Source organism: Passer domesticus, chromosome 7 (assembly GCF_036417665.1).
Source record: "Passer domesticus isolate bPasDom1 chromosome 7, bPasDom1.hap1, whole genome shotgun sequence".
Lineage (NCBI taxonomy): Eukaryota > Metazoa > Chordata > Aves > Passeriformes > Passeridae > Passer > Passer domesticus.
In genome coordinates this window covers 15402595-15418590 of record NC_087480.1, presented here as the reverse complement: position 1 = coordinate 15418590, position 15996 = coordinate 15402595, and the positions used below count along the sequence as shown (strand labels likewise).

At 42.6% G+C, this 15996-nt stretch overlaps 1 protein-coding gene across 1 annotated transcript in view; it reads right to left on the bottom strand.

Moving 5' to 3' along the window:
* Positions 1 to 735: 735 nt before the first annotated feature.
* Positions 736 to 15996, bottom strand: part of TAF1 (TATA-box binding protein associated factor 1) — a 28247-nt gene continuing 12986 nt past the window's right edge. The window contains exons 20-36 of the mRNA XM_064426384.1: positions 15514 to 15788; positions 14046 to 14253; positions 13630 to 13795; positions 13274 to 13485; positions 12918 to 13026; positions 12625 to 12723; positions 11893 to 12070; positions 10568 to 10635; positions 10053 to 10175; positions 9620 to 9712; positions 9459 to 9543; positions 8905 to 8972; positions 8710 to 8826; positions 3674 to 3772; positions 3311 to 3461; positions 2408 to 2585; positions 736 to 1404 (exon numbers count right to left, since the gene is read on the bottom strand). Of these exons, the coding sequence (XP_064282454.1) occupies positions 1188 to 1404; positions 2408 to 2585; positions 3311 to 3461; positions 3674 to 3772; positions 8710 to 8826; positions 8905 to 8972; positions 9459 to 9543; positions 9620 to 9712; positions 10053 to 10175; positions 10568 to 10635; positions 11893 to 12070; positions 12625 to 12723; positions 12918 to 13026; positions 13274 to 13485; positions 13630 to 13795; positions 14046 to 14253; positions 15514 to 15788 (2446 nt within the window). The 3' untranslated portion in view covers positions 736 to 1187. The remainder of the gene's footprint in view (positions 1405 to 2407; positions 2586 to 3310; positions 3462 to 3673; positions 3773 to 8709; positions 8827 to 8904; positions 8973 to 9458; positions 9544 to 9619; positions 9713 to 10052; positions 10176 to 10567; positions 10636 to 11892; positions 12071 to 12624; positions 12724 to 12917; positions 13027 to 13273; positions 13486 to 13629; positions 13796 to 14045; positions 14254 to 15513; positions 15789 to 15996) is intronic.

Below are 15996 nucleotides of genomic sequence, written 5' to 3'. Positions count from 1 at the left end.
CCGCGGAAAAGAGTCCGGGCGGCGCCGGGCAGCGCTCCCACACGGCGGGCGGAAGGACCCGCTGGAATCAGCGCATTATCGAATGAAGTTATCCTTCCGCGCGCAGCGCTGCGCCAAAGGCGGCGGGACTGCGCATGCGCCGCCACCTCCCGGTACCCCCGCACGTGGCTGCGTGGAACCGGCGCTCAGCGGGACGGCGGAGCTCGAGCGGCGGAGCTGAGAGCGGAGCTGAAACAGCGGGACGGCGGAGGTCGAGCAGCGGAGCCCTGAGAGCGGGACAGCAGAGCTCGAGCAGCGGAGCTCAGACAGCGGAGCTGACAGCGGGACGGCGGAGCTCGAGCAGAGGAGCTCAGCCAGCGGAGCTCACTGGAGCATCAGAGCTCAGCCAGCGGGACACCACAGCCCCCCGAGCCAGTGCAGCTCAGTGACCGGGCCGGCGGAGCTCCGCGGCTGCCCGCGCACACGAACAGCAGCAAACCCCGGTATCGCCGTTCCCGCTGTATTTCCGTGAGCTCCTCAGCCGCACGCCAGGACTCCGTATCCGGGGTCTGCAGCAGCTTCCCCGGGGCACTGACACTTTGCAGTCTCCGGTGAAGCCTGAGCCTTCCCAAAGGCTCAAATTACCCAAGTCTGGAAGTAATTGCAATTTACAGAAAAAGCGGGGCAGCTGTTTCTGAAGCAGTGGTAGTGGTTAGGCAGTTCCATAAGCACTCGGGTCAGACATCAGACACTGCATTTGTGGTCCCAGAGAAAAAGCTCCCCTTTATGAAATGAAAATTGCATTACAGTTGTTCATCGACAGAAGTATTTCATTCTGAGCAAGCATTTTTTCCTGACAGACATGCACGTATCCAACAGGCCAGTATTTCTGAGGAATTACTTTACATCTATAAAGACTGAAGAACAAACCATACAAATCTGTATCTGGATTCTGGAACCAGTACAGGCTACAAGAAGCCAAGGCTTCAGCAGGACACGTTTGTCTAAAGCTTATTTTCCACCGTTTGCTCATTCATATAACATGTTTTATAATCAATTAAAATATTATATCCAAAAAAGAAAAAAAATCTTTTCAAGACAGCCCACACTGTAGGAAGGAACTACACTGTTCCTTACACCAAACTGGGACAAGAGAAATTCAGGAGCCAGGAGTGGCCCAGGGTGACCATCCTCTCAGGGAAGGGAGTTCATTCATCTGAGTCCAGGTCACTGTCTCCTGCGATGGAGTGAAAGTCCTCACTGTCCTCCTCGTCCTCAGACAGATGGACCTGACTTAGCACACTTGGCCCAGAGCGCTGCTGCTCCTCCTCCTCCTCCTCTTCTGAGATCTCATAGCCTCCAATGCTGCTGAAACTCGTGTCTCTTGTGTTGGACTTTGGGTCTGGTTCTTCATAGCTGCCATAACTAGAAGAAAGAAGAAAATAATTTCAAATGAGCTGCTGATGCCAGCAATTCTGTATTTAACTGCTGTAAGAGTTGGCTTGAAGTCCTGTGAACACGAGGGAACCACTGTGCATTTCAATTGTGTCACTGGCCAGCTTTTTAAAACATAAACTAAAGAAAAAACAGTACTCCAATGAAACAATTCCAGTATGTTCACTCCAGGCAGGAAAAACTGATTGCTCCAACAGCTTCTGTCACCTTCACTGCAGACAGAAACCCATTCTCATCTTTTCTAGAACTTCCTGCTGACTCTTGTCAAGGTCCTGGGCTGGAATGACCACTGCCTGCCAGCCCAGCTACCTATTAGCTCTGATGCCTGTGATTTATTAGGCAAATATCAATAATGGCACTAAGGAACTGAAATCCACAAGTAGAAGAAGAACAGAGAATCAAATACTTATACTGTACAGAATGCCCAGAGAAGGGAGAGTAGGTTGCTGTTCTCTTGAATGCAAAAAATAAAGCTGATATTGTTGTACTTTTAATTTTCTAATAACTGGACACCTTCCAAAACGCAGAATATGCATATTCCTATACTTCTGGACTTCAACTAAGCAGTTGAATAGTTGAATTTCAAGTCAAGACATGCTTGTTCTTAGAGGGGGAAAAATAGATGATCTGCTAAGTAACTTTTTAATTTCAAAGGCATCTTATAGTTTGAGATAGCTTGTAAAAGCCTTTATTTGTCCTGCCATCAGAAACCACTATATATGTGCAAGAAATCATCTAATTTAAAAGAAAAACCTGGGTGGGTTTTTTTTTTTCCAATTTAACTCATATTTTTATTAGTGAAAATCTAACAGCAACCCCAAATTTCTGTCAGTAAGAATAAATGGTAATTATGGTTGCAACAGTAAGAACAGTCACAAGATAACTTTAAGAAACATATGAGATATTCTTCAGGTTTTTATGATGAACACTTCAAAAATCTTTAAGAGATGGGATTTCAACCAGCTCTAATTACCTGATATTGCTGTCCTCCATAACATGAGATGTCTCCCCACCATCCCCTTCATAGGACATCATGCTTTCTTCATTGTCCATGCCCATCCGTGTGTTCTCCTGGAGAACATGAGGCTGTTTGGGTCTCACTGCATTGGGCTCCACATCTGAGTCACTGCCACTCTCACTCAGCTGGATAGCTGTGTAAGGAACCAAAGTGTGGTCAGGAGCTGCAGGGTTGTTCTGTCACATATGCACTGTCTATGTTTCAAGGCTGCAGTATTGACTGTAAGGAATGTTTACAAATCCTGTCTCCACAAGGCAGAAAAGGTACCTGGGAGGTGACACCACCTACTGAATGCCCAATTCTGATGTTATTCCAAAGCAATCTCATTGCCACCATTACTCAAAAAGGCCTTATATCTTGTCTACTCTGAAAAATCCCCCCTTCTTCCCCCCTAAAAATTTTCAGAAGTCATACGTAAATACCACTATATGCTTTTCTGCATAAGTTTGTATTAAAACATAGAAACAGTCTGAATGACCTCTGTACACCTCTTTCTGTTTGTGATAACACTGCTTTTCATTATAACATTATTTTAACATTTAACATTGATAACCCTATTTCATATCAAAATAAATGTACTTTTACCAGACTACCCATTCCTGGCTCTGCATACCAAATCACACTTGCAGTGTTTTCAGAACCATTTGCAGTTTCACTTTATGAAATACAATCAACAAGACCTTGTCTTAACTCTGCTTTCCTGTGTCTCTGCACTTACAGCATTCCTATTGCACTTTTGTTTTCAGTCCCATTTGTGTCCACCCAGTTTCCTCATCTTGCCCCTTTGGTCTCTGCATGTTTTTGTGATGGAAGCATGAGATCAGCTGGGTTAATGAACAATCAGAGAAGGACACTTACACGAGAAAGGATTATCTCCCTCTTCATCACTCCCATCATCATCATCCTCTCCATCAGACATGAGCAAGTCTTCATAGAGGACACTGGCCTGGGGCTGCTGGGCTGATCCTTCTTCTTCATCAGCAAGGTCCCCATCTGCATCTTCAACCTCCTGGGTCACACAAAAGGGATGCTGAAGCTCCAGCAGCATGCTGCCTTTCTATCATAGATTTCCCACTCTGTCCACTCTGAAGCACTCCCTCAGTTCACAGTGCTAACTTTTCCCAGCTGCATTTCAGAGCCTGCCTCAGGGCAGCAGGCACAACTGACAGCCCTGCGAGTCAGCCCCCACACTGTGGCTGGGATTTCTGTAAAGGTACTCACTGGGGCTGGAGTCTTAGGCTTGCCATCATCATCCTCATCAAATCCTTCAATATCCACGTCAGAGTCTTCCTCGCCCAGCCGACCTCGCCCCTGGCGCATCTGGATGGGAACACAAAGAGCAGGGACACTGAGGAGGGCACTGCTGGACACACCCAGAGCAGCAGGGACACTGAGGACACTGCTGGACAGCACCCAGAGCAGCAGGGACACTGAGGAGAGCACCCAGAGCAGCAGGGACACTGAGGAGGGACTGCTGGACACACACAGAACAGCAGGGACACTGAGGAGGGACTGCTGGACACACCCAGAGCAGCAGGGACACTGAGGAGGGACTGCTGGACACACACAGAACAGCAGGGACACTGAGGAGGGACTGCTGGACACACCCAGAGCAGCAGGGACACTGAGGAGAGCACCCAGAACAGCAAGGACACTGAGCAGGGCACTGCTGGACATCAACCAGAACAGCAGGGACACTGAGGAGGGCGCTGCTGGACATCACCTGTAGGTATAATATTTTATGAAAAATCCATTTCTAAGATTTTTCCCCTCCTGAGAGCTGAGGGTCTCAGCAGAGAAATGTAAACAATAACTCTCTGCTGCTGTGGAATGCAACAGGTGCATCTTCCATTGGTCCATGTGGATTGTTTTCAATTAGTGACCAAAATCACAGGCACCTGTGCCAAGGCTGTGAGCAGTCACAGGATTTTGTTATGTATTCTATTATATTCTTGTTCTTTGTAGCTTTCTGATCTTTCTTCTCTCTCTGTACTTTTAGTATAGTTTTAATGTAGTATTTTAGTATAATACATAAGATAACAAAACAGCCTTCTGAGAAAAATAGAGTCAAGCCTTGTGTCCCCACACTTGGAGCATTCACCACAATAATCACCCAGAACAGCAGGGACACTGAGGGCACTGCTGGACATCACCCAGGGGGTGTGAGAGACACCTGGGCCACAAAGGTGGGTGTGAGAGTACAGGAAGGAAAAGACAGAAAGGAAAATATATGTGTATCACTCTCAGAGCAAGGATCCTTTTTCTCCTTATTGCAAGATCAGAGAGCACAGTCTCCACACACTTCTGCTTGATGTGCTCATCCTTGAATTGGGAATCTCCAGCCTTACAGACCAGAGTTCCTTGTTCAACTAGTTATTTCTGGAAAATAGCACTAGGTTGTAAAAAAAGTGCTTATTTTCATAATATATTTTAAAAGCACACAGCATTTCCCCCAAATCTTTTTCTGTCCTTCTCTTCCAACTCTTCCCACAGTCCCCATGAGTCCTAAAGAGGACATACAGATTCTGTCCCAAAGACTATAAATTTCTACAGAAAGCTTGAAAACTTCCAAATCTAGAAGACATTCACAAAGCTACAGATGGCTACAATAGTACACAGAACTATTCATAACCAATCTCTGTTTGCCTGCATTGTTCAGAATAGCTCTTACCAGTCCTTCAGGTACCACCTTCAGTCTTATGGCTCCTCACCTTCTTCATCCTCCTGGTAATTTATTTTCACGGTCCTATTATTGCATATCCTTCTGCTATTCCTTCTCCTTCAACATCTATTGTTTTGTTTAATACAGAATAAAGACTAAGGAAAAATATTCTGTGGTTACTGTAACAAGTTCATTTCTAATTATTTAATCCCTTTAACCTGTCTGCTTTTCCTTTTACAACTACAAGGCATCTACAGTAGCAACCATCACTTCCAAGCTCCTAATTGTCACTGGATGCAACCATAATAATCTAATTATGATCTTGTGAATCTGTAGAGAATCCTTCACCATTTCCCTGCTCAGAATTAACAAGGGATTGCATATTAACCCTCTGTAGCATGAGTCACCAGGTCTCTACTTCCAGAAGCAGTGAAGCAAACAAATACCTGGCCTTAGGCAGATTCTTGTGCAGCTTTTGATTCTCTATTCTTTGTTTTGCAGTGTCTCAATTCCCAGTGCTCTTTAATTTATTTTTGTTTTATTTTTGCCTCAGAGCAGTCAAAATGAAGAAAATATCATAACTTTTGGAATATATTCCCTTCTCTACTAGGAAAACCTGATCTTTGTCACCTGTTTCCTACAAAGTCATTGCCTCCTTTTAGTAATTTGCTCATACAAGACAACTCCCCAACCAGATGAGAAAATGGAGGATTCTGACCTGAATTCCTCACTTCCCTGTGGTAGTGATGGGAGTGTCCATAGCAGACAAACTGCTTTCATCTTGAAGAATGAAGCACCATGGGACACACTGAGGGAAGTGCTGGTATCATACAAATCTGGTGGCTGAAGTATAGGTGGAAACAGGAGATAGAACATTCTCAGGCTAAAAATGAGACTGGAGCAGTATCTTGAGAGGCAAGACTGGGATTTCAGGACTAAATGCATCTTTTTGGCATGGTGTTCATATTATTACACACTGTTTAGTCAAAATGAGCTAATTATTCTTAAAGAACAAATGGGGTAAATGCAATGGCTCAAAACCTCAGCTTTGAAGTTTGCCAAATAGCAGATTTTAAAACAGAAGTCAGTACTTCTATACAGTGCTATTCTACAGAGGCCAAAATCACAAATGGGCTCCAAAGGGATTCAATAAATTTATAGAGAACAGAGCTCTCTGCAGCTCATGAATACAATGGTCCAGGTCCAACACAAGTTTAAGGTGCCTGAACAACCAATTCCCAGAAGCAGAGAGGGTTTGCTGTAAAAATGATCACTGCATGTTTGCATCCACCTACTTCTGTTCCCTGCCAGAGACAGGAGAGTTGATTACATCAACCTTTGGTCTGACTCAGCATGGCCCTTTTCATTTACTTCCTCATAATGGGAATGGTGTTGCACCCCAAATGCTCCAGTCAGAACTGGGAAAAGCCTAGCACATATGAAACAGCAAAGCTTCAGCTTCCAATCAGTCCCATGTAAGTCACTGTCTAACCCCTAGAGCTGACACAAGCAAGAAAAAGGGGATTTGGATAAAGTGTTCCAAAAGCCAACCTGCAGTCTGCACGCACACAGACCTCTAAAGAGTTAATGAGGAACTACATATTAGGATTTTAATGAAGTTCCCTTACAATACACACTTCATAGATCATGACAATACTGAAAGTCTTAAGAACAACAGCAATAATTCTTAAATTAGGCAAAACAGGCTTCCTAAGAATTTAAACAGACATGTAAAGCACAGACAGCTCTCAACTGTATTTGCTTTTTATATCCTGGAGGCCAACCTCTGAAGACCCATATGGGGAGATAAATGTTGGCTGTCATTTAAAAAAGGGAACTAAATCCAAGCAATCTCCCCCAGACCTGCCATCTGTGGCAAGTTTGGGAGTGTGGGAAGTGGGACTGTAGCTCCAGCCAAGAAGCAGAGGGCAAGGGTGGCCTTCATGTGACAAGCTCAAGGCAGAAGCTCAGAGAGCTCTTTCCTCTTAGCAAGGACAGTTCCCTGCCCAGGCCTCCTTTCCTCTCTTCTGATCACCAGCTTGGAATAAAACCAGACCAAGTAACATTGCTCTTGGGAAGGAAACCATCAAATAAGAAAATGGCATTTTTGTCCCTCACTCTCTGATGCATTGGGATCACCTCTGATGCTATTTAATTCTTGAAATATATCAACAAATAGTTTCAATATCTCATCTTCAATACCTCATTCTCTTTCAACTCATCTCCAAAGACTCTCCTACAGCCCAACACTTCCTATTGGCAGGAAGGTCTTTTTCCATGATACTCAGTTTCAGCATTCCCAGCCTGCTGAATTGGATCAATTCCAACAAACACTTTCTACCTTCCTAAAATGCTACATTTTGGGTATTTTTGAGGGGAGAGATGGATGGGAGGGTGTTAAATATTGCCCCAAACTCACGTGTGTCCTGCTATCCTGGCTCAGGATACAGTCTTTGTATACTTTTTGCCTAAACAATTTTTAAACTCATTTTTCTCTTAAAAATAATCTTCATAAGATCTTAAATTGTTCCTGAACTTCAAGCCCTTCTTTTCTGCTCTGACTTTGCTAAAACTAAATGCAACTTTCCAGATGTGATTACATCAGACTTGCACAGAATCAAAAAATTATTGGTCTACAACTGGGCTGAACAGCTGCAAAGAAAGCTTTGGTTTGTCTTCCTATACTACAACTTTTGCATTTTATCATTCAATTATCAACACAGAGATCTTTCCCAAGGCCTGTGAACTTTTTCAAATAAACAAAAGGCACATCTCAGACATTAGGATGACATCCCCTGCTTTCCTAGGCAAATTCCAAAGTTAATTATCGTTTTCATGAATTAACTTGTCATTCCTGGTGGAAGTTTTTAACTGATGCTTTTAAAAACATCAAACAACCCAAAATAAGAATTATTTTTAAAAAAGGTCTAAGTAGCTTATAAATCTTTGCCAAACTGTAAACTGAAAAGAAGCCCAGCACGAACTCACTCTGTAACACATAGGAAATACCTGACACACACAATTGTCTTCTATAATACAATGATAAAGGTTAAAAACCATTATTTTCCACTAGAACTGGAACCAAGAGATGTAAAGAATCCCAGCAATGAGGTTACAGTGGGACTCTGCTGACCTTATCAGAGAGTTCCTTACCCACAGCAATGAGCCTTTCCCACAATACCAGTAGCAAACAGCTCCCTGGATTCCAGTCAGCACTACATCCATGTTTTGTCCTCATGTTCTCCTTACCTGTCCACTGCTTGACTTCTGAGGGTTTCCAAATGTTACACTTGCACAGTTGACCTTCCAACCAACACTCAGCTGTACCTGACTGTACACAGCTCACCTGCAGGCCAGTTTTACAACTTGCTTGGGAAATGGCTCTCTCTGTCTTAGGTATCTCACTCTCTGAAGCATCAGAACTGCTTCTTACATTTATTCTTAAAAAGCAAGTGTTAGCACATCATCCAACAAGATACTCTACTAAAAGACAAACTGCAGACAGATGGAGAACATGAAACAAAGAGGAAAATTGGGATCAAACACTCAGGAGACTGAAACTAAAAGAAAGTGAAAGCCTTGCTTGGTCACTTGCCTGTGGAGTGTAGGGACCAGGGGTCATAGGATCAAGACTTTCCAGATCTGCCTCCTCCAGTGCTGCTTCCTTAGCAGTAGAGATGTCTCTCTCGAGTTGAGTCAGGTGCTCATCATACTAAGAATAAAAACGCTTGCTAAGGTTTCAGAACAGAAGATTCAAACTGTATATATTCCAGTAAAGTTGTCCACATACCTCAGCTAAAGTCTGGTAACAGATGTTTACAATCTCCTGGGCTGTTTTTGTGTACTGGCTGTCTGACCCTGTAGTAAGAAACAAATCTCTTTATGCATTCTGATGTTTTTTCAATTCCAGCTGCCGAGACAGCAGGACAGGTTTTGGTTACACAGACCCCTAAATCCCAGCTCCTGATGTAAGGAGAAATACAAAGCAGAGCTAAAATAGCACAACCAGTTTGTTCCAGCATTAAAAGTGTGATTTAGGACACAGAAAGGTTGTATCCTGTCTGTCTCAAGGAAATTCCCAGAAACAAATCATTGGATCAGAGACATGTACTGAGCAGCAGAACATCTTCCCCAAATGTAACTGCCCATCCTGCACCAGATGGTAATAAAGCTCCATGTGACAGTGAAAACAGCACTGTTAAAGCATCCCTTTCCTCAGGAAAGGAAAACAATCATCAAGTTTATGAATCACAGCCTCAGGCTCCAACACACTTTGGCAGTACAGGTGCCCAGATGAATGAATCAAAGTAAAAAGGCAGCTGAAGCCTCATTTCCACCACCTACCATTGTACTTAATGCTGTTGGCAAGGATGAGGTTAACATCATCCAGGAAAGTCTCCCTGTTCTGGTATTTGTGTTTGGAGATATTCTGGAAGAGAATTGTCACCCAGTGAGTGATCAAGTCCCAACAGCTCTCAAGAGGCTGCTCAGTCCAAGCTACACACCTTGCGGATGGTCTCCAGATCCATGGGATTAGCAATCACCTTGTAATAATCAGGAACAAACTTTTTGTTAACTGGATGGTGAAAGGGCCAAGACTGAAAAAAAAAAAAAAGAAAACAGACGGGTTTAGAAAGCTTCTCTGTAGAATTTTCTACAAATGTCATGTCTGCAGAACTGATTAACACTCCAAATGTATTTAAGGTATTTATAACAAGACCTCTTGAATCCAATCATTTAGGTTCAGGAGGGACACACAGAAAAGATCTACCAGCTGGATTTTTAACAGGCCTGTTGATATCTATTTGACAGTAGAAACATATAATACAAATTGATAATTTTACAGAAGACTTCTGCATTTAATAGCACTGGTTTCTCCACAACAAGATCAGTACATTTTTCACATCACACAATCACACAGTTACTCAAGATACATACATCTGGAACTGCCATCATCTTTTGGGTCACAATGTTATCCAAAATGAAGGAAAAGGCCACTTGATCATCATCATCCAGGAGAGGATTAATTGCTTTTTCTAGTCGAGCCAGTTTATCTTCCTTCTGCAAAAGAAGCAGGGAAAATCAGTGGCTGACCCTAAACTAATAACTGAACAATCATGATATTCTGTCCCAGAGAGGCTGCCATGCACCTTTTTATGAAAACACTTGTAACTAACAGGGGTAATAGTCAAGATATAAGCCTACAGATAAGATAAAGTAACTAGAATAAGAAACAAGCATTTTTTTCAGAAAGGTTCCCATGGGAACTGTTTAAAATGTTAAAAATTCAAATACCTTCTGGGGTAGGAGGAAGAACTCCTTTAATTTCCTACTACTCTCCCAGGCAAAACCCCTGTGTTTTGCCTATGCACATCCTCTATTCTCAAAGTCTTCAACCACCCCTGATCATCCCTCCCCCTCCATTCTGACCACAACACATTCACAGAACTTGCCTCTTTTAGCTTTTCATCACACAGGTCAAGCATGGACTGGGATATCTGTGTCAGTGAGTGCTTTGGCCCTGCAAACACACACAGCAAGTGCAGCTTGATTAAAAAGGCCCATGTCACACTATGATTTATCTTTACTCCTACAGCATCATTGATAATATTTCTGGCATATTTAGGAGAATATACTCAAGTATATTTTCAATACACACAGTTATTCAAGTTCAGCATGCATTTTATATGAGAAAACGTTATTAGTAGTAAATAACATTTCTGGCATACATTCTAATAAAGTTTGGAAACCCTTTGGAAAGCAGCTGTGCCTGTGGCAGATTGGCCTCCAAGCCCTCCACCTCTGCCAAATATTCACAGTATAAATCATGAAATTTCTGTTTCCTTCACTAAGGAAGGCAAGGTGGACATTTAAGGAATACTCAAAAACCAACAGCTTTAAATAATTTCAGGATTCCTCAGACATGGAAACAAGCATTTGCAACAAAACAATGAAAACATGGATCTTACTTATTAGAATAAATCAGAGATTTAACTGTCAAAATAATAAAGGAAGCAGCAAAGACACAAACTCAGTGCTATCAAGTGTCACCCTCAATGCTGCACAGCCTAGATAGACTCAGTGCAGCTGGGAGGTTTTTCTGTCAAATTAATATATTTTGGACAAAGATGTTTCTATCAGCAGTCAGATAAAGCCAACGAATCATCACTTTTCCCCAGCAGATACATGCTCTATCACAGAATCTATACTTTTATTTTAAACTAGCTTTCTTTCCTTTTTTTCCCCAACTAGTTTCCCGACCTTCCCAATGGGGAAAAAGTTTATTACGACTGAGAATCACAATATGCAAAATCATGACAGCAAACTCCACTCAAAGCTGCATGCTCCAAGGCACTGCCTTCAATGGGTGTGAACTATTCCTATTTGCATTGGAAGATTCATTCAATAAAGCATAATAATGCAATCTACTGAAAACAATATTTTACTTAGCTATGAAGGAGGTAGGCAGGACTTGAACATGCAGAAGTCTTCAGTCATTGAGTCACCCCAGGACACAGACCCATAACTGAATTTCAATTACCACATCACAGTCAACATTTAGTTGTTGGTACATGCTGGAATTCACTTCTTTCTTATTTATTAATTAGTTCATTAACATTAATATAATCTTCCAGGTACATCTGGAAAAATATACATTCACTATTGCCATCTGGAAGTGAATTTGCTCTGCTTTTGCATTCTTTTGTTGACTCTAAAAGTTGCACAACTCATCCCTGCACATTGTATTAGCAGAAGCAGGATTTCCCTGTGTTGTTACCATTGTATGTGGCACTGTTCTTCACAATGAGCTCCAGGTGTTCCCTGAACTCCTCCCGGGATGGGTACTGCCTCTTCCGGACGTTTTCCCGCAGGGTCTGTAAATCCATGGGCCGTGTAATGATCTTGTAATAATCTTTGACAACTTTTGGATTTACAGGCGTGTGAAAGGGGTATGTCTGAGGAGGAAAAGAAACAAATGGTTATTAGCACAGTAATAGCACAGCTAATCTCAGTTTAACCTCCACTGTTAAACAGGCACTAATGTATAAATCCTTTACACCAGGTCCTTAACTGCACCAGGGAAAACAGAATAAGCTCAACCCCACGATGGCAAACACTTTCTTCCACACAATATTTTCTAATACCACTATAAGAGGGAAAATCTCACAGAGAATTTGTGGTATTTTCAATTGCAGCACAAAAGTCGAGAAACTGAACTTTGAAATTCTCATTTAAATTCAAATCTTCCATTTAAACTTTTGATTTTTCAAGTTTCTGGCAAAGTTTGGTCAGAAAAGAGTGAAGGACAGATCTTCTCCAGTGCCACATATATAAAAGCATTACACACTGCTACATTTCATTCACGTTTTTTGTTGAAAAAAAAATTAAAAATTACATATGAGCTTTGAGCATGTATCCATACAAAACTAGCCACATTCTGGTGTCTACATACCCTGCTTCAACCATATTGCCTGAGATGCAGGATTTGGGTGTCATAGCTCAAACTTACATTGGGAAGATCCCTGATGTCATTGATGATGCCCTCCAAGATAGATGAGAGTGTCACCATGGGATCTGTTCTCCGCCGGTGGATGGATTTATGAGGACGCTGAAAAAACAAGAGGCAGAAAAATGAAGGCAGTTCCAAGATGCAAAACATTTACTTACAGAAATCCTAGACAATTTAGCTTATTCATTTTCTGGGCAGGCACAAGGAGGTTGCACAGGAGCAGTTAAGGGCCTGGCCAGTTGGTGCAAACAGAAATGGAGGTGCTGCACTCAGCTCAGTAACACTTCACTCACGTTGAGATAATCACAGTGCACCGTTGTCCCCACGCGACGCTTCTTCTTTGGAGGAAGCTGCTGCTTAGGAAACTTCAGGACCAGGGATTTCCTGCGAACCTCATCAGCACTAGGCACAAAGAAAAAAGCACAATACTTCCTCCAGCCCTCACGTGAATCAAGACCATTTGTCCCCCAGTACTGGCTTTGGTTCCATCTGCCATAATACCAAATGCTCAATCAAAATACTGTAATAACAGTTTATGTAAAGCCCTGTCACTTTATTCCTGTGACTAATATACATATGAGTATTCTGCATTAAGCTCTATGTTGTTTATTCTTATTATCCCCACCAGTATCTCTGCTTTTTCCCTTACCTCTCAATCAGTTGTTTTCCCAGGACAATTTTCGTTCCTTCAACTTTGATGAGTTCTTCATTGTCATTGTGAATAACTGTTTTTTCCAGCTCTTCCTCCTGCTCCTCTGTCATGGCAACAGGATTAGAAGGTGGGGCATTTGTTTGGTAGTACAGAGGGCAGAACTTATTAGTCCTCATGTGCCCAATTGCACCACATGCTCCACATTTTAGCTGCAAAAATAGAAAGTGATGGATCAGAATTCACATATGGGCTCCTAGTTTTGAGGTAAAGCATCAATAAAATGCCCCAGTGAGATCTGTCATCATTAGAACAGAAAATCTCTTTAGTAGCCAGAACCTATATGGAATGCTTACTTTCAAGTCTGGACGCTCTTTCATTTTCTTGGGCTTCTTTTCTGGAGGCCCCTTGAGTTTCTCTTTCTCTTGGTTCCGTTTTAGCCGCCGTAACTGCTCCTGGATCCTGCGCCGCTCCTTCCGCATCTCCTCACGGTGCTGCTCATCAAACAGAGCAAACTTCCGTCTGGGTGGGGGAAAAAAACACAGAAATTTTCCAGCCCAGTTCATGATTCACCAGGTACTCTTCTGGCAGCTCAATCACTGCACCAAGTTTGCGACACCCTCCAAAAGGACAGCCATTAAACCTCTTTCTCTCCACAATCACCACACCGGGCTTCTACGCTCAATTCTACATTTCTTCATGCTGTCAGTGGAATGAGACAAGCCTGTAGGCAAAGCTAAGAGACAGAGGAAGGAGAGCAGGAAGGCCTTACATGAACTCCTCGTCCTTGGTGGTGCGTATGCGGCAGTAGGCGTCGATGACCGCGGGCTTCCGCACCGTCTCACACCTCACGTACTCCTTGCCGTCCTCGTCCCTGAACGTGCGGTAGATCTTCAGGCGCCGGCCGGTGGCAGAGGAATTCAGGCTGGTCACAGAGGCAGTGTCATCATCCTTGTGAGAGGTTGCTGAGGCTGCTGAAGCTGTTGTCACAAGAAAATGCTTTATTTGCTTCTAGTTTTTATCCACACTCTACAAATACCATAGTTTAAATACAGCAGACAGTTTTGGCTTAAAATCTTCCAAGAGTCACATTCAGGAAAACCTAACAGAAGTCTTTCCCTTGCTTGTTCATGTTCTGTTATCATGACATGAAATCCATCTGAAACAAAGCTACCTAATTATCCACATAGATTATAAAGCCAGAAAGAACAGCTACAGTCAACAAGGAGCCACAGGTGCAACCTGCAATGCAATTGCATCTGGTCCTGCTGATGGATTAGTTACAGTGCTTTTCATCATAGGTATGATTATCTGGCAGAAACTGAGGGTCAAGAATTATCCAGTTTTCCAAGGAATGTTCCAACCAGTGTGTCAAGTCAGCACAGATTCTTTCCAGCACCATTTATAATTCAGGTTGAGAGGTTTTGTACAAAGTAACACTGGATATCTTTTCATGAGGTAATAATCATCAAAAATCTTCCACATTTGCCTTAAAAATGATTCCAGTAACTATTTATTACTGATGTGTTCCCAATTTGAGAATAGATGGCAACAATAACATTGACTCAAATGCAGAGCTCAGCTTTGCTCACACACATTCAACAAGTAACAGTGGTCATGGGCACCTTCATGAAGTTCATTCACAGGCCAAATGTTTTACCAGCCAGTCAGGGACATGTCAAGTTCTCTGCTGGAATGTACTTAAAACAAGCACATCTCCAGGAGATCCAAATCTGGCAGCTGCCCAATTTACCTCCAAACATGCTGCCACAGCACACAGTGTAACAGACACTGCTATCAGCCTGCAGACTGTGCCTGCTTCACACACAGAGCTGTGTGTACACAGAAGATCCAACTACACAACCCTAAGATGGTTGCAGGAACTATGTGTGAAGACATCTAGAGAAAAATACTGAAAAAGCAGCTCCCCACTCAAAATAAAAATTTAAAAAAAAGAAACTTCAGCAGGAAGCAGCAGTGACTATCTAAAGAAACACCAGAGTAAGTTTATAGTTCAAAATAAACAAAAGCTGTGAGGGAAAGAATACACTTCAGAGGCACTTTCAGATACTAAGTGCTCAAGAGAAGGAAGAACCCCCAGAGAGGGAAAAGCCCCAGATAAGCATGTTTAAACATTCTCTCTGCAAGGATTCTTAAGAGGCCAGATCAGCACAATTTGCAGCCTGACATAAAGTCCTGCATCCCTTCCCAGGCATAATTCTGTGGTTGCAGTTACTTACACAGCCCCTTTTTGTCTCTCCTGTCCTTTTTGCCCCTGTCTTTGTCATTGTCTTCTCCCAGGAGCATCCTTTGCAATTCCTTCCGTTCCTGCTCTTCTCTTTCCCGAGAGAGCTGAGAACTAGTTTTCTTGTTCTGTAACATATTCTCAATATTCTTTCCCATCTCTTCAAAGTCACTGTCTTCAGCTGAACTGCTATCTGTGTCTGTTGACAGGATCTCAGTGGATTCCAGAACCCTGAAATAGGAGGCATCCTGAAAGTCAGTGAATGTTGCCCTCCCAAATTAAAAAAAAAAATCAGTCTGTTACCTTCCCAGAAATACAAAGGTGAAAATTATGCAAATCACTACTACAACAGGCATAATATATTCCCTTCCCAGCCCTCCTTTTAACCCCTGCTAAAAGATCAACTGTTTTGAGAAAATCTTCTCCAAATAGCTGATCTCTTCTTCATTAACAGTACCTTATTCCTTCACCACTCTCA